Below are 26,937 nucleotides of genomic sequence, written 5' to 3'. Positions count from 1 at the left end.
TTTAAGAAAGATAATTTAAGTTTTAGGAAAAGAGGCACAATTAAAATGTGAAAACCATATATAATAAACTGATATTAGTTTCAGGAACAAGAGAATGTCTTATTGCCATTATAGTCACTTTACAAGGAACCCATTTCAGCCAAGTTGGGAGTTGATTTGCAGTACTGTCCAGTCTCATGAGCTGTGTGTATGCTGTGGGACGTCCCATCTGATTGGGCCTGTCTGTGATGTCCAGTGCCTTCCATGCATGTTGTGGCCATGGCCTAGAGGTAGGCACAGAGCCGCTCCAGCTGCCCAGGATTCCCATTACTTAGGAACAGCAGCTCCTTTTTACCTTCTTCCGTGTGAGCTGAATGGAGTCAAGCACAAATAATTGGCAGTTTTCTCTTGAAGTATTAAGTTACACCCAGAGAATTCTGCAGAGGCTACATTTTCTAGATTACATTCTGATGTCATCAGCACTCCCAGAGACCTCACTGCTAGATCCTTCATCCTAATAAATGATTATATTTCCTATGCACATTTTCCCTTTCTGTCTCTATTCTTCCAGTCCAGCATTTATCTTTCCCATTATTCCAAGATTATCTTCTGGACTTTAGGACATGGTCAAATCTCCCTACCACCCCAAATCTCTCCATTGTGCTTACCAACCCATCATGTTGCGCTGCTTTATACTCTTTCCTTTGGTAACATATTCCAGTTACAGCTAATTCTCTATGACCTATCGATAGAACAGCCTTGACTTTTCCTCTATATCCTCCTCCTCCTCCCTGTCCTCAAGCTGAGGGCAAGGATACAAAGAACAGCTTGAATGCTCTCGTGTATAAGACTAGGACAGACAAAGCAAAGATTTGGTTTGATGGGGCGGTGGGGTTTAGCCTCTTACACAGTCAACTATTCTGTGGGTGTCCTAGCATATGAGTCAACTGAAGTTTGTTGAATGATGAATAAATGCAACAATGAACAAAAAGATAAAAAAACCAAGAAAAATGCAACAATGAGAGTGTGGCCAGCAACCTGAACCAAGTGACTGGGCTTGGTTTGGCCTCCTCTCTTAGCATGAGCATTTTATTGTAGCCTACTCTGAGAATTTTGGGAGAGATATAATGTCTTTTGTAAATTAAACCTTACCCCCGCCCCCCTTCTGTACCATGTGATCAGCCAGGAAGAAGTCAAGATAAAGGGAATAAAGATGAAATACAAATTACACACTACTCTTGAGGGAAGAAGAGGTCAAGGTTTTGACAGTGGGGCTCTTCCTGACAGATGAAGTCCTTATAGAAAAAATTAAACAACTGACCTTTCTCATGTTGAAGCCAACTGTTTTCCAAATAATACTGAATACAACTTTCAAATTCTTTTGGGTTATAGTTGCCAACCAGGATAGGAATAAAGGGATCCAAGGCATCAAATCCTTCCTGGAAAAGAAAAAGGATAAAGATATAGTAATTGTTAAGTGACACACAGGGCCTGTACGCACTAGGTCAGTGATGGCGAACCTATGACACGCATGTCAGAGGTGACACGCGAACTCATTTTTTTAGTTGATTTTTCTTTGTTAAATGGCATTTAAATATATAAAATAAATATCAAAAATATCAATCTTTGTTTTACTATGGTTGCAATTATCAAAAAATTTCTATATGTGACACGGCACCAGAGTTAAGTTAGGGTTTTTCAAAATGCTGACACGCCGAGCTCAAAAGGTTCGCCATCACTGCACTAGGTAGCGCTTTTGGCCACACATACTCTTTTAAAGATAATCTCTTTTCCTTCTGGTTCATCTACTACATGTTGCCTGTGTGTGTGTGTGTGTGTGTGTGGCTGTTGCAGGCAACTGTGTTCTATGTTGACCTCATTAGAAATTCAATTTAAAAAATATTTTTATTGACTTCAGAGAGGAAGAAAGAGGGGAGAGTTAGCTAGAAACATCAATGATGACAGAGAATCATTGATCAGTTGCCTCCTACATGCCCCCAGCTGGGGATCGAGCCCACAACCCGTGCATGTGCCCTTGACTAGAATCAAACCCTGGACCTTCTGGTCTGTAGGCCGATGCTGTATCCACTTAGCCAAACCAGCCAGGGCACGAATTCATCTTGAAAATAAATTCTTCTCTATCAGTTTTCCATGGCTTAGAAATGGTGGGTATTAACATTGCCCAACCAAGGTCCAGAAGGTGCCTTTAACTGGGTGTTATTAGTAGCCCATATGCATCCAGGGTAACCATGGTCCAGAAGGTGCCTTTAACTGGGTGTTATTAGTAGCCCATATGCATCCAGGGTAAGCTTAAAGGGGCACCTACTGGCCAAATCTGGGATAATTTAAGCATCGAAATAAATAATGGTAGTAAAAATTAAGAATCCACATGTCTGTACTGAAATAAATAAATATATAAGGTAGAAAGGAAAACTCTTACATATAATAGAAAGCCAACTGATACATTTAGAGGAAATGATAGAACTAGAACATATCTATTTTGCTATTATCATGATAACTAATTTAGGAAGAATCACCAATGAGTACTAAAACTAGTAAGGAGAAATTTGAGGAGTAACAGGATATTTACCTAGTCTCAAAATATACATCCACAAGGTTATTTATTCACTATAAAAATAAAATAACAACTTCACTGAGGAGAAACCAAATGGATGCCACCTTAATTATGTGTTCAAAGTTAACATTGCTAGTAGTAGGAGAAACAGGTTTCATGTGCCTCCTAATATTATGCACTTAGAGCACACATCACTTTTAATATCACATATAATCAGGAGAAAAACATCAGACAACTTCATAAAATAACCCCTAAGATAACTGGCATGTATTCTTCAGAAATAAAAATATTAAGATTATAGAAGACAAAGACTGAGGAACTGTCCCAGGTTAAAGGAGACTAAAGACACATGACAACTGAGTGCAACACACTGCCCAAGACCCTCTTTTTTCTGTAAAGAATATTGGGATATTCTGTCAAAACCAGAATAAGTTCCATAGGTTAGGTTAACAGTATTATATCGATGTCAACTTTCTGATTGTGACGGCTGTGCTTTGGTTATATATTAAGATATCTTTGGTTTTAAGAAGTACACGTGATTTTTAAATAAAGAGGCATCCTCAGGTTACTGCCACATATTCAGAAAAAAATGAATGAAGAGGAAGAAGAATAAAGCAAATATGATTAATGTTAACATTTTAGGAATTTGGGTGAAGTCATACAGGAATATAATTTTTATCCAAGTCTGAAATTATGTAAAAAAAAGAAAAAGATGTCTTTAGACAGAATGACTATCTAAGGGAAACAAGTTTTTCAATGGTTTGACCTTTCCCAGCAGTTCCTGGGGCAGATAGGCTTTCCGGGGCTTAAAAAGAGCCCCAGTCTGGCTCAAAGTCATCACAATGGCACCTCCATTCTGAAAGAAAGGAGAAAAAGACAATTAGAAAAAGCTAAAACAGATAGAAGATCTAAAAACACTTTGAACAATTGTAAGCAAAGTAATTACACCAATATTTAAATAAAATGGTTTTGAATAAGCTTACTCCAGTTAAATGGAAAGATTAGAAACCAAATATATAGATCTTAAAATTGGTACAGTTATGGGAATTGGTACAGTTATGAGATAAAAGAACGTTCTGTCCATAAAATTAGAGACTGCCAAGTGCTAGGAATGACACAGTGAAAGATCTTTGAAATGAAAATACATTTCTCTCTGAAATGTGTTAGGTATCATATCACTCACCCAGTCATTTTTCACCATCTTCCTCAGGTTGTGAATAAGTGCTAGTTCCTCTGCGGCGATCTGCACATTGGTCAGTGTGTGAGGGGAAGAAGGGGTGGGAGCAAGGGGTGGGAGCAGGAAGAGGCCATTACTTGCTTTTGCCTGGATGCTTCCCTGAGACAAATCACTAGTAATTGATAACGAACCTTCAATTACTACATAACCATAGTAGAGGCTGAAGATAAGCCTCTGAGATAAGCTACAGAGCTGTTGGCCCTAAAACTACTGTGCTTCTGGAGTTTAAAAACAGTCCTCAAGGGCAAAAACACCCACTGTCTCCAAATACCCCCAAGATACTTCTGATCTCTTTTTACACCACACAGCCTCATTTTGAAAAGAGAATAGAAAGAAAAAAAATGTACTAGTAGCTTCTGTTGTCATGCTCTTCAAATACTGTCCCTTCCCTAGCCGGTTTGCTCAGTGGATAGAGCCCCCGCCTGCGGACTGAAAGGTCCCAGGTTTGATTCCAGTCAAGGGCATGCACCTTTGTTGCAGGCACATCCCCAGTAGGAGGTGTGCAGGAAGCAGCTGATGGATGTTTCCCTCTCATCGAGGTTTCTAACTATCTTTCTCCCTTCCTCTCTGTAAAAAATCAGTAAAATATATTTTTAAAAAACCAAAATATTCTCCCTTAGTTTTCAATGGATAGTGGAACTTGGTATCATCCTCTTTAAAAAAATTGACTTTAGAGAGAAGAGGCGGGAGATAGAGAAAGAAACATCTATTTGTTGCCTCCTGTACTTGCCCAGACTGGGGCTCAAACTTACAACCTGGTATGTGCCCGGCTGGGAATCAAATCCACCACCTTTTGGTGTACAGGACGGTGCTCAATCAACTGAGCCAAACCGGCCAGGGCTGTATCAGCTTCTTTTGATGCTATTTTCACTATACATCTAATTCAAATATTCCTAGGCAAGAAAACATATTGTATGTCTACTATGCCCAGACTATATATAATATGGCACCAGAAACCAGAGAAACCAGAGCAGAGAAAGTCAGTTTTCCTACTGGACTTTTATCTTCTTTTTTCAGTGTGGTCCTTCCCCAGAGAGCATTGACTCCATCCACTGCCACCAGGAGGTGAAAAATACCCGAAGAACTTTGCCTCTTTAGCTCTTTGAGCACAATCCCAACGGCGTCTGTGGCGTTCCTCACCCGTGTTATACCCTGTAGCAAAAGGGAGAGTGGCTTACAGTCCAGCCTGTCTGTAAGAGGCCTTCTCTGGTATGGCACAGTACACAGTATCTTTTTTTATACCTGTTCAACTACTTCTCCCAGAGAACTGCCTTTCTCAATGCTTTCTCGCTTATTCCAGACATACTTCTCTTGAATTTTTATCTAAAGCCAAACAAAAGGTTGTGTTATTAGGAATCAGTTAAATCTGTTTTTCACACCCTGTAAGAGGTCTATCTCAGTATGGAAGTGAATGCTATGTAGCCCATTTCTGCCTGGAACTTAAACACACACACACACACACACACACACACACACACGATTCTGACTATAAAGGTCCAGGATAAGACCTTGACACCTACATTTTTAATAGGCTCCTAGATGATTCTAAATATCTAGGTTTGAAAACCTCTGGCCTAGAGATCATATTTAAGAATTACTAGAGTAAAGAGTAATTTTACCAATACATTTCTGGTTCCAAAAAAGATTTTATCTGGAGAAAATTATGTAGTTAGAATATGCTTTAGAGAATTTGAGCCTGTGACCTTGGAAAAGTCAGTGAATTAATTTGAACTTCAATTTGCTTCCCACAAGATGGGAACAGCCTACTGATGGCTCTATGGGTAAATGAGTTTCAGATTGTGAGCTCACTGTGAGTAAAATACTATATATGCAAGAAGTAGAAAATGATATAGTTATCTCAGCCATGATACTAGTTCTCCAGTCTACTGGTACTCGGGGCACAAAGAAGGTAAAATCTATTTAAAGAATGGCCAGCACCAAACTTCTGGGAGTCTAATCACCTGACTTAAGAAACGCTCATTTGTAGTTTTGAAATTCTTCAGCCAGACGGAAGCCTCTAAAGGTTGATCAAAGCGCTGTTTGTTGTAGGAGGACTGCAGAAGATCCCGGCAGTCTTTCACCCAAAGATGAGCTAAAAAAAGGGGGTGCGGGGGGCACAGAGAACAAAGTAGGCAGGAATTAACTGTATACAACACAAAATACTCTATTAACTGTAAGTCATGGGGAATGATTTTAGTGGGCTATATATTTCTTTTTTAAAAAATATATTTTATTGCATTTTTACAGAGAGGAAGGGAAAGGGATAGAGAGTTAGAAACATCGATGAGAGAGAGAAACATCCATCAGCTGCCTCCTACACGCCCCCCACTGGAGATGCGCCCGCAACCAAGGTACATGCTGTTGACCGGAATCGAACCCAGGACCCTTCAGTCTGCAGGCCGGAGCTCTATCCACTGAGCCAAACCAGTTACGGCCCTATATATTTCTTAAAGCCTTGTTTCCAAGGTTTATTTTAGATTGAACATTATCATTACACTCAATACACAAGGCATACCAAGTGAATTAATGGTCACCTCAGCTTCCTGGTAGTTTCTAAAGATAGTCATAGTATGTGGATGCACATACACAACAAGGATATGTACAAAGAATGAGAATTTAAGTTTTTAAACTCTAGAATGCTGATTACCAGTACCATGTCAGTTTCTCTGGATACTCAAAACTGCTGACTGATGGCCATAATGCCTGTGGTGACCTCTAAGGTGGGAGTTTATGCTCTTGGGCATCACATATCAAAGTGAGGACTCCTGGGCCAAAATAGTTCATTATTATCAAAAGGTTCCAGGAAGCTTTCAGCTGAATTTCTTCTTTTTAAAAAATAGGTTTTTATTAATTTTAGAGAGAGAGGAAGAGAGATGTAGACATAAACATGGGTGAGAGAGAAACATCAACATCAATGGGCTGCCTCCTGCAGGCCCCCTGCTGGGTATTGAGTGTGCAACCAGGGCACGTGACCTCCTGGCGCATGAGACGAGTGACCCACACTGGCCAGGCAGCTGAATTTCTTCTTGTTGCATTTACTTCACCTTGCACCTTGCTTGTCCGTAAAATGAAGACATTATGAACTAGTTTAGATGATTCTGTATCTGGAGCAAAGGCCTCCCCTGTAGCCATCAGAGAGCCTTGTCCGAAAATTAAAGCCACAACGCTACCACAGCAACAGGGTAACAAACCCGTACAGTGAAGATAGAGTTCTTACCATCTGGAATATGCAGTATCAGCCAGTCCTGTTTTGCACAGAAATGAATAACATGGCAAAGACTGAGTGTTTTTCCTGTTCCTTTTTCCCCATCTAAAGCACTTGCTGTTAAAGAAAACATTGCCAGAAGGAACACTTCTGCTAACAAAGAGTACACTTGCATTTCTTCTTTTCTCACATTTGAGGGAGGAAAGCACTGGCTTAAGACAGCCCATGTAGGCAGGAAAGGATACAGAGAACGTATCGTACAGCTGGATGAGCAAAATTGGTGTTTTTCAGGTAATGCAGAAGCTCTAGGGCTGGTTTCCTTACCATCAGGCAAGCTTCATTGAATGTCTTCATCTAATAAAACAGGGAAGGTGAAAGGAGAGAGTGGGTGTGGAACTTCTAACCTGTTCCTGGTATGCACACGGAGCCTAATATAGCAACAAACTGTATATTTTTAATTTATGCAGTTAGGAGGGGCTGAGTTGATTCTGATTTTGAAAATATATCCATATATGATAATTAAGCTAAAAACTGAAACACATGATCTCACACCAACTAACGTAAGAGTCAGCTTTTGATTGTATCTGTTATGAAGTACAGATATTGCATCAGTTAATTGAAATCTACAAATAATACAGACATCTCACAACATAACTACTGGTAGGTATTCCACTTAGGGTTGATGTAAATACTAAAAGCATATAAAATGCTACTTAATGCTACCCCTAGCATGGCTCAGTGGTTAAGTGTTGACCTATGAATCAGGAGCTCACCATTTGATTCCCAGTCAGGGCATATGCCCAGGTAGCAGGCTCTATCCCCCCAGTAGGGGGTGTGCAAGAGGCAGCTGACCAATGATTTTCTCTCATCATTGATGTTTCTTTCTATAGCTCTCCCCATCTCCCTTCCTCTCTGAAATCAATAAAAATATGTTTTTAAAAAGTCAATGGAAAAAAATATCCTCAGTCAGGATTAACAACAACAGACACAAGCCCACTGTAACCATTGCAACCCTTTAACACATACTTAAGTGCCACTAAGTTTCAAGTCTTGAATGGTTTTAAGCATTTAAACATGTGGGTAGACCATTTCTTTCTTTTCTTTCTTTTTTTTTTTTTTTTTTTTGGTTAATCCTCACCCCAGAATATATTTTCCATTAAATTTTTTTAGAAGTGGAAGGGAGGGATGGAGAGAGGGAGAGGGAGAGAGAAACATCGATGTGAGACACACATTGATAGGTTGCCTCCTGAACACAACCCAACCAGGGCCGGGGATGGAACCTGCAGCCCATGTATATGCCCTTGACTAGGAATCAAACCCAAGAAAGACCCTTGGGTGTGAGGGCTGACACTCCAACCACTGAACCATACCAGCCAGTGTGATCATGAATTCTTTATTGGCTACAACACAACCTAAGCAACTCTTTGGGTTTAAGTTATGACCACAAATCTAGAATTTTCTGAAAATCTGTGAAATTGAAGAACACGATACATCTAATCCAAACATAATTTCTATATGTCTTAGGAATACATTATAATTTTTTCTATAGCATATTAACTATTTTCATGATACTTTTCTAAGGAAAATATTAAATTCATTTTCTTAACAACTATTTAAATATTCAAATTTTCCAAAACCTGTTAGGTAAGGAAAATAGCAGAATATTGTTTGTTTATTTAAGAATATTTTGGCCCTAGTCAGTTTGGCTCAGTAGGGCATCGTCTTGCAGACTGAAGGGTCCCGGGTTCAGTTCTGGTCAAGGGCATGTACCTTGGTTGTAGGTTCCTTCCTGCCTGGGATCTGGTTGGGACTTATGCAGGAGGCAACCAACCGATGTGTTTCCCTAACACTGACATTTCTCTCTGTCTTTCCCTCTCTCTTCCACTTTCCCTAAAAATCAATGGAAACATATCCTTGTGTGAGCGTTAAAAAAAAAAGAGAATATTTTGCCTGCCTCCCAAAAGGATTTTAATCGGTTAAACACAGATAAACATTGGCTTAAAGTAATAGCACCATTAACAAAAGATGAATTCATCTATTGTTTTAAGATTCAAGTTTCATTTTTTTATAGTTTTCTTTTTTTTTTAAAAAAAATATATTTTATTGATTTTTCACATAGAAGAAGGGAGAGGGACAGAGAGCCAGAAACATCGATGAGAGAGAAACATCGATCAGCTGCCTCCTGCACACCCCTCACTGGGGATGTGCCCGCAACCCAGGCACATGCCCCTGACCGGAATCGAACCCGGGACCCCTCAGTCCGCAAGCCGACGCTCTATCCACTGAGCCAAACTGGTCTCGGCAATTTTTTTTTTTTTTTTATAGTTTTCTATTCATTTCATCACATCACTGCTATGAACAGCTTGTGTTCTGGGCTCCCTCCAATTCCCTCCCCTGTTCTGAGCACCTGCATTGCATATCGAGGAGGCAGGCCATGGGGGAATATAGTCTTCATATCCTGGAGGGGTAAGTTGTAGTGCTGACCCTCATGCTTCTCCTCATGCCTGGCCTATGAAATAAAAATGCAAACAGATATAATGGGGCTGTAGATAAAGTGACAAAATCTTTGAAAAGTGTAAAGGGCCCGATAGACAATAATGACAAAACATTCATCTCTCAGAATTGAAAAGCCTATCTTTCATTTCTTATCTTAAACAAAAAATATGCTGGTTGTTGTCCCCAAATCCAGTGTGTAGATACGCTGGGGTTGGCCTGAGTGATGAAACCAGTTGCCCAGCAACGTAAACCCTAGATGTGGAGGTAGCAGTGACAATTCTTGCCATCTGGATTCTTCTGTGCTGTGTATAGAGATGATCCAGTCATGTGACAAGATCATCTGCATGCTGCTGTTTCCATAGAAACTCTAGAGGAACTGGCAGATGAAGAGACTATATTCACAGGGAAAGGCACTTTGATGATTTCATTCACTTATTCTATTTCATTTTGTGCTTTTGAAAGCAGGTGAACACTGGAGATATAAATAAAACACACCCTGCTGAGATAGTGTTTTGGGTAATGAATTATTTTTTCCCCTCCCACATGCACAGCAGCATATGTTAAGATGGGGAAACTCAGAGAGTAGGAAAACAAACAAACAAACAAAAGCTATTGGTTTTCTTCACATTTAATCACAGACCTTACAACTAACTTCATTTATGAGAGGAAGCAATAATGCTGGGGAAGGAGAAAAAAAATCAACATCTAGTCTAATGGGATCTGAAGCAGAAATACAACACTGGATACCACTGTAATCCTAGCTTCTGCTGACAAACTTCATTTTAAATGCAGCTCTTCTCAACAAGTCAAGTTACTTCCTTCTCTAGAACTAGGAAATCCACTTAGAAAAACAGATAGAAAATAGTCCCAGATGGGTTATTAGGAAAACTAGGTTCTGTAACTGATCTGCTGTGATCTTGGACAAGTTAAGTTGATTTCTTTAGAATTTTGCCTACCAGTCTATACTATGGTTGACTATCATTTTTAAAATAAAGTTTTATTGGAACATATCCATTTCGATTTGTTTATAACAGAGCTAAACAGTTGTGACAGAGACCACTGTGGATCATAAGCTTAAAATTTTACTATCTGGTCCTTTAAGGAAAATGTTTGTCAACCCATCATGTAGTAAGATCAATAATATCTGCTAAATTTAACTTCCGAGGAATTGACTTAAGTATTTACTATGTGCCTGCTCTATCCCCAGCAAAATCCTTGGCATAAGATGAATTTAATGGCAGGATTAAATGAGAACAAATGTGGACTGACCTGCCTAAGTGTTTTATCTATATACTAGAGGCCTGGTGCACAAAAATTTGTGCACTCAGGGGGAGAGGGGTCCCTCAGCCCGCCCTGTGCCCTCTCACAGTCTGGGACCCCTCGGGGGATGACACCAGCTGGCTTAGGCCTGCTCCCTGGGGGGAATGGGCCTAAGCTGGCAGTCAAACATCCCTCTGGCAGCCCAGGAGCCCTCGGGGGATGTCCACTTGCCAGTGGGGAGCAGGCCTAAGCTGCAGTCAGACATCCTTAGCGCTGCTGAGGAGGCGGGAGAGGCTCCCACCACCACCACTGTACTGGCAGCCATCAGCCTGCCTTGTGGCTGAGCAGAGCTCCCCCTGTGGGAGCGCACTGACCACCAGGGGGCAGCTCCTGCATTGAGTGTCTGCCCCCTGGTGGTCAGTGTGTCATAGTAACCAGTCATTCCCAGTCGTTCTGCTGTTAGGGTCAGTTTGCATATTACCCTTTTATTATATAGGATAGAGGCCTGGTGCATGGGTGGGGGCCGGCTGGTTTGCCCTGAAGGGTGTCCCAGATCAGGGTGGGGGTCCCCACTGGGGTGCCTGGCCAGTCTGGGTGAGGGGCTGAGGGCCATTTTCAGGCTGGCTAAGCCCCCCAGCGGGGACCCTCACCCCCTGAGGGTGTGGCCATCCTGGGTGAGGGGCTGATGGCTACTTGCAGGCTGGCCACGATCCCCAGCCACCCAAGCTCTCAGTGGAGGCTGGCTGGAAGCAGGGATCTGAGATTTATTTGTCTTCTATAATTGAAACTTTGCTGCCAATAAGCGGAGTCTACAGCCGGCTCAAAGCAGGCGGGAAGCTTGGCTTCCTCCATTGCCGGGGCAACCAAGCCTCCTGCTTGCTCCAGCTCCGTGGCTGCTGGCTGCCAGCTTGGTTGGGCTAATTTGCATATAGTTGCTGATTGGCTGGTGGGCATGGCTTAGAGCGTAGCGAAAGTAGGGTCAATTTGCATCTTTGTCTTTTATTAGTGTAGATATAAAAGCCTAAGAGACTGCTACAGCTAAACTACTAGTACATTATTTGTCTTCTATAATTGAAACTTTGCTGCCAATAAGCGGAGTCTACAGCCGGCTCAAAGCAGGCGGGAAGCTTGGCTTCCTCCATTGCCGGGGCAACCAAGCCTCCTGCTTGCTCCAGCTCCGTGGCTGCTGGCTGCCATCTTGGTTGGGCTAATTTGCATATAGTTGCTGATTGGCTGGTGGGCATGGCTTAGAGCGTAGCGAAAGTATGGTCAATTTGCATCTTTGTCTTTTATTAGTGTAGATATAAAAGCCTAAGAGACTGCTACAGCTAAACTACTAGTACAACCAGAACGACTGGTCAACCAGTTGCTATGATGTGTACTGACCACCAGGGGGCAGATATTCAACGCAGGAGCTGCCCCCTGGTGGTCAGCGCGCTCCCTTAGCCAGCCTCCTGCAACCCCTCCCCTCCCTGTTTGGCCCCCGCCCCACCACATAGGCCTCTATCACCAGCCAGGCGGAGGGACCCTACCCGAGCACGAATTTGTGCACCGGGCCTCTAGTGTTATAATATCAGAGAGGGGGATGGGGATGACATGGGTTCCAGAATGCTGTCTTGGGTGCATTGTCTGACTACATTTACATTTTCTTGATATGACAGCAGCAGAGATTATAAGTACTGAAAAAAATTCATATACATATTAGCAACTCACCGGGTCATTCTCACTGGTGCAGGAAATAGCTCTAGGACTCTCAAATGAAACCTGGCTATCCAGTTGAACAGCAAGGCTCTGGGGTGCCTGGGTCCCCAGGCGCAAAAAATGTCCAGGGTCCAACTAGAAAAGAAACCATGTTAGTGTTCTGTAATTTTTAAAAACATATATTTTATTGATTTTTTTACAGAGATGAAGGGAGAGGGATAGTTAAGAAACATCAATGAGAGAGAAACATCGATCAGCTGCCTCCTACACACCTCCTACTGGGATGTGCCCACAACCAAGGTACATGCCCTTGACCGGAATCGACCCTGGGACCTTTCAGTCCGCAGGCCGATGCACTATCCACTGAGCCAAACTGGTTAGGGCTAGTGTTTTGTAATTATAAAGTTTATGCTTGCTACAACACTTAGTTTTTAAGCAATATCTGCAACAGGGAAAAATGCCACTAACGTACATTTTATTTTTATGTAAAATGAGGATCCTTGTACTTATTATAATTCTCTAAGTATAATCACATTATTCTGGCTCTGAATCTATTTCAGCTTATGTTGCTACTAGAGGCCCAGTGCATGAAATTCATGCACTGGGGGGTGGAGGGGTGAAGATGGGGGTGGGGGCGTGGGGTGAGCCATGAGCACAGCTTCTGGCTGAGCGGTGCTCCCCCTGAGGGAGCACACTGACCACCAGGGGCAGCTCCTGCGAGTGTGTCTGCCCCTGGGTGGTCAGTGCACATCATAGTGACCGGTCATTCTGCCTGTTGCACCATAACGGTCGCTTAGGCTTTTATTATATAGATGGAACTACCTGACAGTCAGTGCACCCCCAGATTGCGAGAGGGTGCAGGCCAGGCCGAGAGACCCCACTGGTGCACAGACAGGGCCGGGGAGGGACGCAGGAGGTTGGCCAGCAAGGGAAGGACTGCAGGAGGGCTCCAGGGCGTGTCTGGCCCATCTCACTCAGTCCCAATCGGCCGGACCCCAGCAGCAAGTTAACCTACTGGTTGGAGTGTCTGCCCCCTGGTGATCAGTACATGTATAGAGAGTGGTTAAGCGGCCTTAGCATATCATTAGCATATTACGCTTTGGTTGAACGGATGACTGAACACTTAGCATATTAGGCTTTTATTAGATAGGATACCAGGGCTCTGTTCCAAATGGAAACAAATAATTCCATTAGAGATTGTTCAGGAACATAGTACAGCCATTAACCTGAAGCAGGAAACTTCTTTTAATGCTCTTGCCCACAATGATGAATGGTGGCCAGTACTGTTCAATTCTCAGCTGTCCAGTAATTGTAGTTACTGCAGTAATTAGGGGATTAGTGCAATGTTCCTACTTGGTAGGTATAATTATACTCTCTACAATTTTCTTGCCAGTTGTGTCCTGGAATAAAGAACCTTTATTGATAAAAGAATGAGGGAGTATGTACAGCATCTAGGTAAGTGAAAAGTTAATGCTAAATTCAGTGAACTGCACGTGGAAACCTCTGAACTAGGAAGGGATTGGGGGGACGGAGTGCAGAGAGAGGATGATTCAGGAGACAAATCTAGCAAAATGCTAACTGGAGAACCCCCAAACTGAGTTTGAGGATAATAGGCTTATGTAGGAGTGAAAAGATGCCAGTTACAAGGGAAAGATTAGGATATGAAATCAGCAGAAGCAGATATGAAAGATGGCTGCAATAAGGAAGATAACCGATAAATCAACAGGTAACATAGAAACTGCCTGTATTTCTATTTAGTCTTACCAAGCAGCCTCATGAGTGCAGAAAATGTGTTATTTTTGTACCAGCCCTCATAACACTTACATCCACTTAAAAAGACCTTAAACTCAATAACAACTTTCTAATTGGTTATCTTTACCTCTAAATCTTTGATTCTTCATCTTTCATAGTGTAAAAGACTTGTCCTCCCAAATAGTAAGTTTAACCTTCCTCTAATAAAAGTTTGGTTTTGTCCTAGCTGGTTTGGCTCAGTGGATAGTGTGTCGACCTGCAGACTGAAGGGTCCCAGGTTCAATTCCGGTCAAGGGGACATGCCCGGGTTTCAGGCTCCATCCCCAGTGGGGGGAGTGCAGGAGGCAGCTAATCAACAGTTCTCTCTCATCACTGATGTTTTTAACTCTCCCTCTCCCTTCCTCTCTGAAATCAATAAATACACACACACACACGTTTCATTTCCTACTAATGCCAAAATAAGACCCAAAGTCCTTAGCATGGTAATCAAGGCCATGACTTCAATGGACCTCTCTAGTCTCATTCCTTGTATGAACTCCATATTCTAGCCTATGACCATATTATTCATTTTGATACTTCTATACTGCTTATTCTACTTCAACTTCCCTCTCTCCCTATTGAAATCTTACTCCTCCTTTAAGGCTAATCTCAAATGTCACAACCTCTGTGAAGCTTTTCCAGATACCTCCAGTCAAAAGTAATTATTTTCCCTCTCTGCTGATAGCACTGTCTTGCATGGCATTTAAAAAAAATAAAAAAATATATATATATTAAATTTTCACCCAAGGATATTGTCCCATTAATTTTTAAAGAGAGTGAAAGGGAGGGGTGCAAAGAGAGAGAAAACACTGATACGAGAGACACACACGGACTGGTTGCCTCCTGCACGACCCCCAAGCTGAGGATTGAAACTTCAACTGAGGTATATACCCTTGACCTGGAATCAAACTCGTGACCCTTTGATCTAACCACTGAGAAAAACTGGACAGGGCAATAGGTTCTTTAAAAAAATATATATTTTTATTGATTTTTAGAGAGAGAAACATGGATGTGAGAGTGGAACATCAACTGGCTGCCCCCTGCATGCCCTGACTGGGAATCGAACCAGCAACGAGACCTATATAAGAGACAACATTCAACCAACTGAGCCACACCGGCCAGTGCTTCCATGGCATTTTTACTCTGCCTTGAACTGCATTCACGGCTTTTGTTAACTGAATACTTGTTAGATGTGAGGCAATACAGAGTTTTAAACACATTTCTGAGCCAAGAATCCTAGAAGATAGGTATAATATCATATGTTTTATGATGAGGGAAACCAAGATTCAGGGAAATTAATCCTGTCTAAGGTCAGAGTTGGCAGGTGGTGAAGCCAGAATTCAAATTCAGGTTTGTCTGACTCCAAAATCTATTCTTTTTATTATATACTAGAGGTCCAGTGCATGAATTCATGCAAGGGTGGGATCCAGCCAATTTGGGCTGGGCTGGCCAAGGGCAGGGGCCATGGGTAGTTTGCCAGCTGGCCCTGCCCCTGATCGGGGTTAGGGGGTGACTGGGGATGGGGCCTGATAGGAAGGGGCTGCAGGCAGTTGGTCGGCCAGCCCTGTCACCAATCAGGTGGGGCTGACTGGGGGCTGGGCCAGCTGGGGGGAGGGGCCACAGGCAGTTTAGGGGGTCCCCGATCAGGGATCGAGCTAGTTGGCTGTCTCAGTGCATGTCATAGCAACTGGTTGTTCCTGTCACTTGGCTTTTATATATATATAGATTATCTTATACACAAGTCTGTCTCCCATTGTAGGACACACACTTGGAAGAGAATGGATCAGATTTTATTCACCTTTGTATTTCCTTCTCTAAGTAACACACCACAAATACTTCATACTGTGCTCTGGAATAAAGAATCTTTCATTGGAGACATATAGCAGGGAGTATGTAAAGCATCTAGCTAAGTGAAAATAAATTGCACTAATTCAACTCAACTGCATACAGAAACCTCTTGAACCAGCACTTATAGATTTAATATAAAGTAATAGAGTTGCTCCAACTCTGTCTGAGGATTGCAGATTCCAATGTTTGTCAAATATCCAAATTCTCTATATTTCCCAACCTCCTGTGCAAATTGGGGTTATTTTATTAATTCTCATAAATGAGCTCTACATGAATATAATTTGTGTCTTTTCTAGTCAGTCAGCTTAGCGTGACTATAAATCCTCTTTCTTCCCCTGTCACGGCAGCCGACGTGCTGAGGTGGCATCCCAAGATGAACCTTCATTCCCATGTCAAGCCCCTCCCACACGTGCCTATAAACCACTCTGGAAATACAGCAACAGGAAAAACAAAACACAGGGACAGATCTTGATAAACAACATCATTTGTTGTGTTAAGCCAATGAGAATTCAGGGTCTGTTGCTTCAGTACAGCAACCTGAATAGTAGACCCTACTATTGATAGGACAGTGTCAATTCTACTGGAGAGAAAGTACCGTGTCTCTAAAAAATAGTGAAGTCGCCGAAACCGGTTTGGCTCAGTGGATAGAGCGCCGGCATGCGGACTGAAAGGTCCAGGGTTCGATTCCGGTCAAGGGCATGTACCTGGGTTGCGGGCACATCCCCAGTTGGGGATGTGCAGGAGGCGGCTGGTCAATGTTTCTCTCTCATCGATGTTTCTGACTCTCTATCTCTCTCCCTTCCTCTCTGTAAAAAATCAATAAAATATATTTAAAAAATATTAAAAAAATAGTGAAGTGGAAAGTTTAAGATATTCAAGGACCACAAGGTGGTGCTATTTCTACAAGAATTCTATGACTTTTGTTAACTGCTTTTTGAAGCAAATTAAGAGCTAGCAAAATGGATTCCTTACTTATCACAGCATTATATATGGCATCACCCAGCTAGTCTCTTGCTTCCAGGGAAAACAACTATAAGTACAATAGCCTCTACACAGTTCCAGAATGAACATCATGCAGTTAAGAATAGCATTCATGAGCCAAGTCAAGACAGTTACTCTAAACCAATCTATGTGAAGCACAAAATTTCTTCAGACATCTCTGCATTTTGGACTTGTCTTCCTTGTCTGCTATTAAAGAAGAAATTGTAGCTTTTTAAATGTTGAAACCAGAATCCTTCCTCTGTTGATCCTTGCTTTTATTTTCATTTGATGTACATAGGTTTATGGTAAGCCCCTGGAAAAAAGGTGAATTCTATAGGAGGAAGGGCTGCTTTTCTAGGAAATCTAATCTGCAATAATTAAACAATGAGATGGAAGTGACTAAGCCCTTCTGGCTCAGTTCTCATTTTTCAGGATGCAGCTCTGGGAGGATTTCCTCTGGATCCCACTAATCCAGGTTAAGTGCTCCTACTGGGTGCTTTAATAACAGCACCATACTATAACAACCATTTGTTCATGATTCCACTACTGACTTTGAGATCCTAAATTGCACGGACTATAACATGCACTATAGCACAGTGGTTGAAGCCACAGGCTTTGAAGTCAGACAGACCTGGTACCTAGTCTGGGCTCTGCAATTTCACAGCCTCTTACTTTGCCTTTCTAATCCTCAATTTCTGCACCTGTGAAACAAAGGTATCATCTAGTTCCTGGGTTATTATGACAACTAAAAAAGTAAAGCATTAGCCCAGTGCCTGGCACATAACGAATGCCCAACAAATAGTAACCATTAGTGAAATGAGTAATCTGAAAATCCTCAGTACTTGCAATATGGAAAGTAATGAAAACTATTTGCTAAATAAATGAAAGAATGAAGTAGAGCAACAGAATGTTTTTTTCACATATGATTTTATTCAACTATCAGATACTTAGGGTCTAAACTGGCAACATATTTTTCTTTTAAGTACTTTATTAAGAAATGATAATCTAACTAGAGAATATGAATAAAAGTTAGAACTGCAATCAATCTTTTAAAAAATGTTACTTCTCCTATGACATGGTAAATTCTCAAACAGAACTATTCTATGGAGACCATGTTACTTGAAGATTGTTAGGGCAGCCGGGAGTGAAGTGAATGGGAAGGGAAATGGACTGTAACTGTTCTTTTGAGTGTGAACGTATAAATTAAAGTCAGCTGAAGTTCTCTAGAGCATTTAATCCTGGAATAGTAAATCCATGTAAAAACAGAAGTCCACCTACAGACAGTTTGTACAAAGCACTGAAGTCAGTTAGGACTCACCTTATGGACCCTGGAGACGAGTCTTGTCACTCCTTTCAGCATTGTCCCCACACTCTTGAAGAAGTGAAAAGGTCGGCCAGAACTGGGAAAAGACATTTGCACAATGGATTAGTATCCTGAATACATAAAGAATGCCTACAATAGATAAAAAATGAGAAGACACAGACAGACATTTCACGGAAAAGTTTATACAGGTGGATAGTAAAACCATAAGAATTCTCATTACAAATCAGAGAAATACAAATTAAAACAACCACAATGAGATCATTCACAACCACCATTTTGGGAAAAATGAAAAGATCAGACAATAGCAAATGTTAAAGAGGCCGTGAAGGAAGCACTAGGAACTTTCATACATTGTCAGCGAGAGAGTAAATACAAATATCTAAAAAAATAAATTTGGCATCATCTTGTAGTTGAAAATGTACAAGTCTGAAGCCCAGGTATTCTATTCTTTGGTATTTATTCTACAAAAACACTTATACATGTACACTGGAAAATATCTATAACAATGTACATAGTAATAGAATATGGAGCATTATCAAAAATTGTGAAAAGCCCAAATGTCCATTGGTAGAAGAGTGAGTAAACAGAGATATGGTCATACAATGGAAATCCATACAGAAATAAAAAGAATAAATTGCAGTGACATGCATTACATGTATGACTCTCAAAAACTAATATTGAGCCCTGGACAATATTAGTCCAGGTTGGAGCATTGTCCTGTATACCAAAAAGGTTGTGGGTTCGATTCCCAGTTGGGTAAAAGCAGGAGGCAACAGATTAATACTTCTCTCTCCCTTCCTCTCTTTCTAAAAAATCAATAAAAAACATATCCTGGCCCTAACTGGTTTGGCTCAGTGGATAGAGCGTCAGCCTGCGGACTCAAGGGTCCCAGGTTCGATTCCGGTCAAGGGCATGTACCTTGATTGCGGGCACATCCCCAGTGGGGAGTGTGCAGGAGGCAGCTGATCGATGTTTCTCTCTCATTGATGTTTTTAACTATCTCTCTCCCTTCCTCTCTGTAAAAAATCAATAAAATATATTAAAAAAAAAACATATCCTGAGGTGAGGATTAAAAAACAAAACAAAAAGCTAATATTGAGTGAAAACTATTATATACAGCAATAGAACATATAAAATTCAAAACATAAAGCTTGCCCTGAACGGTTACTCAGTGGTTAGAGCGTTGGCCCTTGGACTGAAGGGTCTCGCGTTTGGGTTTAATTCCCGGTCAAGGGTACATGCCTGGGTTGCAGATTCAATCCTTGGTCCCAGTCTGGGGGCGTGTAGAAGGCAACCAGTTGATGTCTCTCTCTCTCTTTCTCTCTTCATCCTCCCTTCCACTCTCTTTAAAGATCAATGGAAAAAATATCCTTGGGTGAGGATTAAAGAAATCAAACATACAAAGCTTAATTCATCACTTGGGGAATCTATACTAATAAAAGCCTATGTGGTCATCACACCCTCATGCCATGATGCCCTCACGCTGTAACAATCCATCTCCAGGAGGCTGCGTGTGCGGTGAGTGCACTAGGTGGGCGGAGCTGCGTGCATGTGGAGCAGCAGAGGCGAGACCCCTGGCTTTGGACTACCTCTTTGGGGTAATCCATCGAGGAGCCCCAATGGGTGGGCGGGGCCTACCTCTTTAGGGAGATCGATTGAGGGGCTCCCGCACTGTGAGAAGGCATAGGCCAGGCTGGGGGACCCTCCCCCCTCAAGTGCATGAATTTTGTGCACTGGGCCTCTAGTATATACATATTTAGTAAATTGAAAGGAAAAGGCAAGAGAATAAGCACATCATTTGGAATAATGCTTACTCTTAAAGAGAAAGTAAAGAGATAAGACTGGGGCAAGGCAGACAGAGAAATTGGTAATGATCTCTTTCTAATGCTAGCTAATGGGTACATGAATATTTGTTTTGGAGAAATATGTACTGCATATTTAATTGGTATAATGGTACCCAAAAGACAACATGTTAGTTAAATGGGTTGCAATTTCCTTGACCGTTGACATCTGTGCATGGTTCTCACTCTTGGCTGCACACCAATGTCTGTCTTACCACCAAAGAGGGTGGCTGGCTGGTCAAGGTTGGCCTCCGCTGGGATGACTGACTCTGCTCTACACTGTCTCTCATTCTCTAGCCGTGTATCCTGGACTTGTCATAGCAGTGGCAGAGGTCCAAGGGACCTGAAATAACGTAAGACCTCTTCAAACCTAGCTCAGAATCAGCATGGTCTTCTGTCACATATTACTGCAGATTCAAAGGATGGGAAGTAGATTTTACCTCTTTATGGGAAGAGCTGCAAAATCACAATTTTTCTGGCATGGAAACCACTGTACTGTTAAAAAATGGAGAAGCTTGAATGTAAACATGGCTATTGGACTTGAGTGACGTTCTTCATCATTTACCATATTTCTCCCTACGTGGCCTCAATCCCTTATTTGTGCAGCTATTTGTTGATTTTGATCTTAGCTAAGAATAAGTGAATTATTAAAATTCATTTTATTAATTTAACCTTATTTCAATTTGATATCTTCTATTAAGAAAAATTTTTAAAATAAATTCACTATTTTAAACATTTAGTTATAAACTTAACCAGTAAGTTTTATCTTTAAAAATTTCTTAAGAAAAAAAAATTTACTGATTGGTTGCCTGGGCCTGTGTTCTCAGTGGTTAGAGTATCAGCCCATGCACCAAAGGGTCTTAGGTTAGATTTCAGGTCAAGGGCACATACCTGCTTCCCAGTTTCAGCCCCAGCTCCAGTAAGGGAGAGTGTGGGAGGCAACCAATTGTGTCTTCCCCCGCCCCCCCACCTTTCTTCCCTTCCACTCTCTCTAAAAATCAATAGAAAAAGTATCTTGTGGTGAGGATTAACAAACAAAACAAAAATTTATTTATTGATTTTAGAGAGAAAAAGAGAGGCAGAGACAGAGACATCAATTTGTTTTTCCACTTATTTTAGCATTCATTGCTTGCTTCTTGTATGTGTCCTGAGGAGGGATCGAACCGAAAACCTTGGCATATAGAGATGATGCTCTAACCAACTGACCTACACAGCCAAGGCTTTAAAAATTTATTTTAACATCTGAAGCCTTATTTTTAAAGTTTATGTTACAGAGCTTTTCCTATTTATCTAGACTGCATTTAGACAACATCCCAGCAAGGAAGCGCCATGAAATGTTTATTTGCATCTATTGCAGAGGGGTGGGGGTGGGGATCTGAGAGCAGTTTAGCTAAGACCTGCTGCTGGACAGTAATATCAAATAGCCCATCCTATATAATAAAAGCCTAATATGCAAATCGACTGAACGGCAGAACAACTGGTTGCTATGACGTGCACTTACCACCAGATGGCAGAGCTCAACACAGGTGCTGCCCCCAGCCTGCAGGCTCCAGGCCAGCCAAGGCAGGTGTCAATGGGGGCCCTCCCAATCGCCCCGCCGGTCGTCCCACAGATTGGCCCTGATCGCCGGCTAGGCCAAGGGACCCTACCCATTCACGAATTTCGTGCATTGGGCCTCTAGTATATCATACAGCTTGAGGACTGATGCCAGAAGAAGCAGAGCAATAGGGAAATACAGATAGACCCTGGAGATATTGTGGGTTTGGTTCCAGATCATTGTAATAAAGTGAGTATTGCAGTTAAGTGAGTTGTAATCTTTTTGCTGGTGGACAGTGTTGCCTTCCATTTGTAAAAAAACACACCTATAAAATGCAACAAAGTGAAGCACAATAAAGTGAAGTGTAATGTATGCCTCTACTGGAAATCTAGGTAGCTTTGAGTGCCTATAACTTTGCTTAAAGAAAACTTTCAGTTAAACCACAACCGCACTTAAAGCACAAATCACAGTCCAAATCAGAGTACTTTGGAGGTTAGTCATGATTTGGCTCCCTTTTCTATATTAGTTTCTTTAAAAAAAAAGAAAGATATTTTTATTGTTTTCAGAGATAAAGGGAGAGGAAGAGAAACATCCTTGATAGGAGAACCACTGATTGGCTGCCTCCTGCACGCCCCCTTCTGGGGATGGAGCCTGCAACCCGAGCATGTGCCCTTGACCAGAATCAAACCCAGAAAGAAGCCTTTAGTCCGCAGGCGGACCTCTATCTACTGAGCCAAACCAGCTAGAGCTCTATCTTAGTTTCTTATTACTGCTGTAACAAATTACTACAAACTTAGCGGCAAAAAACAACACAAATTTGCCACTTTCTGTGGTTTAGACGTCCAAAATCAAAGTGTCTTCAGGCTTGTATTCTTTCTGTAGGCTCTAGTAGAGAATCTGTTGAGAGGTGTGTGTGTGTGTGTGTGTGTGTGTGTGTGCTATTTTTTTAATTTTTATTTTCTTTTACTTTTTCAGTTTTTAAAGCCTGCGCTTTCATCTTCAAAAGCTGCAATAGCTGGTCAAGTCTTTGTGATATTGCATCATTTTGACACTTCTATCTCCCTCTTCCAACTTTTCAGAACTTTGTAATTACAGTAAGCCTATCAAGTAATCCGGGATATTCTCCCGACTTAAGGTCAGCTCATTAGCAACCTCAATTCCATCTGCATACTTAATTTACTCTTGTCATGTGATATATTCACAGGTCCTAGGGCTTAGGACGTGAACATCTTTGGACAGTGATGGCGAACCTTTGGAGCTCGGTGTGTCAGCATTTTGAAAAACCCTAACTTAACTCTGGTGCCGTGTCACATATAGAAATTTTTTGATATTTACAACCATAGTAAAACAAAGACTTATAGTTTTAATATTTATTTTATATATTTAAATGCCATTTAACAAAGAAAAATCAACCAAAAAGATGAGTTCGCGTGTCACCTCTGACACGCGTGTCATAGGTTCGCCATCACTGTCTTTGGAGGAACCATTATTTTGTCTTCCATACCTTCCTTGGTTCACTCATTCAATAAGGCCATTTTATTTTTTTAAATGTGATACTGTTTTTATTTAACTTCAAAAACATTTCAGCATTCTAAACATAAAAAATTAACAAAATATTGCAAATTGTGTTAAGTACAGAAGGTTCTTGAACTTTCATTGATGCACTGTCACTTTGTTGACAATGAAGAATTGTAGTTTGTTTTAAAACTACCACACAACTAAAAACGATCCAAATACTTCTCATGCCAGCTGACCCCCCTTTTTCCACAGCTAAGAATGGCAGGATGCTATGTCACAATGTACAAAAACAAGACAACCTAAAGCTAAATGGATGCCCACTACAGTGTCCACAGGTCCAGGCTCACAGTGCACACCCTGAGCTACAGCCCCTCCAAAAGGCATCTTCCTCACAGCCTCAACGCCAAGCAAAGAGCATCAAGAGCTTGTCTTGGTTATTTGTTCTTTTTACAAACTATAGAGATGTGCAGTTGAGAACTCAGGATTTCTAGCCAATAGCCAAATAGGTAACACCACCTCACAGATTAAAAAAAGAGAGAGAGAAAGAAAATGCCAGAAACATTTTTAAATGCCCTGTCACACCAACAGCAAAGTGCACAGAACGAGGAGAACACAAGAGCCTTTTCGTTTTAAAAATGTTTGGAAATATGTATAACTTTGATGCAGTTTCTGGGTGCTCTGGACACCCATGGCCGCTGCATGTAAACCACTGACAATTTCTAGAGCACTTTGAGAGACTACATATGATCATGGTCCAATTGTGTAATTAATCCTAATGAGGGCAACAGACACCTCTCAAATAAGAGCTGTGTCAATTACGGAGCTCCCCTACATACAGTATTCACAAGGAGACAGATAAAGTTTATTCATCCTCTTCCTCCTCCTCCTCTTCATCTTCTTCCACCTTTTTCTGGGCAACTGTAGCGGGACCCTTTGTGCCATCAAACTTGCCTTTGGACTTATAGTCGACGACCTCCTTCTCATACTTCTCCTTCAGTTTTGCAGCCTTATTGTTGTAAGGCTGCTTTTCACTGTCACTTAAGTTATTCCACATCTCGCCCAGCTTCTTTGCCACATCTCCAATAGAAATTCCAGGATTTGTGGATTTGATCTTGGGGTGGAATTCCGAGCAGAAAAGGAAAAATCCAGACAGTGGCCTTCTGGGTCCTTCTTCTTGCCTCCCTTAGCTGGTCCATATCCTTCATTTCCCGATCATAGTGTACTTTATCTGCCTTTGCCATCTCATCAAATTTAGATTTCTCTTTTGCTGACATTGTCTTCCACCTTTCAGAGCATGTCTTAGACATTTCTACAAAATTGACGGGAACTTCTGGGTTTTTCTCCTTATGTTCCTCTCTGCATGTCTGCACAAAGAAGGCAAAAGCAGACATCTTGCCCCTTGGCTTCTTGCGATCACCTTTAGCCATCCTGACTGTATTGTTCGCTCCTCTGGGCAGCACTTCCCAGCCTCGCGCTAGCTGCCTCCAAGAGAGCCGCCTGAAGGCCATTTTATTTTATATTTTGGTCTCTGGTAGCACCTGGGGCATACACAAAAGAACAGAGTACTATAGAATCTGCCTATACTTAGCTGACAATTCATAACTTAGTGCAGTTACTGAAAGCTAAATGAAGGCAGAGACCATAAGTAACTTTCTTTTTTTAAAAAAATATATTTTATTGCTTTTTTACAGAGAGGAAGGGAGAGGGATAGAGAGTTAGAAACATCGATGAGAGAGAAGCATCGATCAGCTGCCTCCTGCACACTCCCCACCGGGGATGTGCCTGCAACCAAGGTACATGCCCTCGACCAGAATCGAACCTGGGACCCTTCAGTCCGCAGGCCGACGCTCTATCCAGCGAGCCAAACCGGCCAGGGCTAACTTTCTTTATAAACTGGTGAAATTCTTTTACCAGGAAGGCAATGTGGTATAGTGAAATAATTTAAGTTTTTAAGAGACAGACAAACTAAAGTCTAAAGATAAACTTACTGGACTTCTCCGAGTCTCAGGCTTTTAATGGGGATAAGGTGATCTACCTCACATGCTGTTTATTATGAGGATTAAACAGGAACACATGTTCTCCTTTCTGAAGAACATACAAGATAATGCCAATTCTCTTCCCCTTCTCATGTTTAAAGTATCTAACATTCACGTCAACATTTCCATGACTCACATGCTAGCCATAGTCCTTGCCCTCAAAAACGTGTCGGTAGGATAAGGCACTTGCAAATAAAACACAATTAAAGAAAGATCAATGTGCCCTCCTTGGTTTGGCTCAGTGGTAGAGCGTCTGTCTGTGGACTGAAGGGTCCCAGGTTCAATTCCGGTCAAGGGCACATGCCGTGTTTTGGGCTTGCGTGTAGGAGGCAGCCGATGGATGATTCTCTCTCCTTATTGATGTTTCTAGCTCTCTCTTTCTCCCTCTCCCTTCCTCTTCGAAATCAATAAAAAATAATATTAAAAAAAAGAAAGAAAGATCAAGGTAAACCTAAATGGGCTCCATGAAAGAGCTGGAACTTGAGACATACTTAGGAAAAGCAAATATATAGTTAGGTAACTAAAACTGAGTGAAAAAAAAAAAAGCAAGCCATCAAAACCTGATCCATACATTGAAATATGATTAAGGGTGAAATTTAGGCGTGTCTACTTGAACTTGACTAGACCTTTGAGATTTTCAAACTGTCCCCTAGGTCCCTAGAAGCCCACAGATGTTGAAGAAAAGGGAAACCTACGTAGATCCCTTTCCTCATTGATTCTGCTTTACCCTTTGGGTGAAATGAAGAGGCTGTGGGATTATCCGTGTGCTTTAATAGTCCAGAGTTCTGCATTCAATCATTCAGAGTAAGTGTTGGTACAGAGTTTTGAGAAGCAAGTATTAGGAGCCACAGAAATCTGATAGGCCTAATTTTGCATAGTTTTATCAATGATTTGGAAGAAGGAGACACAACTACCAATTACACCCACAAACCTTATCAACATCAACAGTACGCTGAACGATAACGGAATACTCTGCCCCCTCCCTGTGCCTCGGAGCGAATTCGACTCCGACTCGACGTAAATTGCGTTCTCTAAGACGGAGCGAAGGAAAAGAACTTCCTGAAGGACATACAAGCCGCGGAAGATCGGGCCCGGAACCGAACCAGACATACATGGTTTCTTTATCCCCTAACACAGCGGTTCTCAACTTGTGGGTCGCGAACAACGAAAAGACATCCTGCCTACCAGATATTTACATGACGATTCATAACAGCAGCAACATTACAGTTATGAAGTAGCAACGAAAATAACTTTATGGTTGGGGGTCACCACAACATGAGGAACTGTATTAAAGGGTCGCGGCATGAGGAAGGTTGAGAACCGCTGCCCTAACGTGAAGTTGAAAATGTATCACCCACTCAGGAGGAAGGAATCGTGCACAAAAAGACCGCGGTGTTATGAGATTCGAGAAATCTTAGCGGCGTTTAGAAAGACAGACAGACGACCACGGCGCGCGTTTTTCTTTGGGTCCCAAGTCCACAACCATGAGCCCAGAAACGCGTCCCCCAGGAAGGTCGCCGGCACTGCTCGGCCCCACTTCCTACCTACTGGGAGCGCGCAGGCCCGCTGCCTCCCCTCGTGGGCAAACCCCCGCGCAGGGTCCCTCCG

At 41.8% G+C, this 26,937-nt stretch overlaps 1 protein-coding gene and 1 pseudogene across 3 annotated transcripts in view; both read right to left on the bottom strand.

Moving 5' to 3' along the window:
• The window catches only part of DAP3 (death associated protein 3), a 27,949-nt gene continuing 1,012 nt past the window's right edge, over positions 1-26,937 (bottom strand). Inside the window, exons 1-13 of one of the 3 annotated variants that reach the window (XM_006775694.2) lie at positions 26,874-26,931; positions 18,392-18,473; positions 12,466-12,588; positions 9,404-9,505; positions 7,242-7,350; positions 7,009-7,101; positions 5,753-5,883; positions 5,034-5,114; positions 4,785-4,943; positions 3,738-3,797; positions 3,321-3,410; positions 1,301-1,418; positions 1-349 (exon numbers count right to left, since the gene is read on the bottom strand). In XM_006775694.2, coding sequence (XP_006775757.1) covers positions 264-349; positions 1,301-1,418; positions 3,321-3,410; positions 3,738-3,797; positions 4,785-4,943; positions 5,034-5,114; positions 5,753-5,883; positions 7,009-7,101; positions 7,242-7,350; positions 9,404-9,505; positions 12,466-12,588; positions 18,392-18,433 — 1,194 coding nt within the window. In that variant the 5' untranslated portion in view covers positions 18,434-18,473; positions 26,874-26,931 and the 3' untranslated portion in view covers positions 1-263. Of the gene's footprint in view, positions 350-1,300; positions 1,419-3,320; positions 3,411-3,737; positions 3,798-4,784; positions 4,944-5,033; positions 5,115-5,752; positions 5,884-7,008; positions 7,102-7,241; positions 7,351-9,403; positions 9,506-12,465; positions 12,589-18,391; positions 18,474-20,678; positions 20,734-26,873; positions 26,932-26,937 lie in introns of those variants that run through there. The other 2 variants (XM_006775692.2, XM_006775691.2) reach the window with 2 other exon arrangements.
• On the bottom strand, positions 23,407-24,944 carry LOC102764509 (annotated as a pseudogene).

Source organism: Myotis davidii, unplaced genomic scaffold (assembly GCF_000327345.1).
Source record: "Myotis davidii unplaced genomic scaffold, ASM32734v1 scaffold208, whole genome shotgun sequence".
NCBI lineage: Eukaryota > Metazoa > Chordata > Mammalia > Chiroptera > Vespertilionidae > Myotis > Myotis davidii.
Note: the sequence above shows the minus strand (reverse complement) of the source record. Positions and strands in the feature narration are given on the sequence as shown.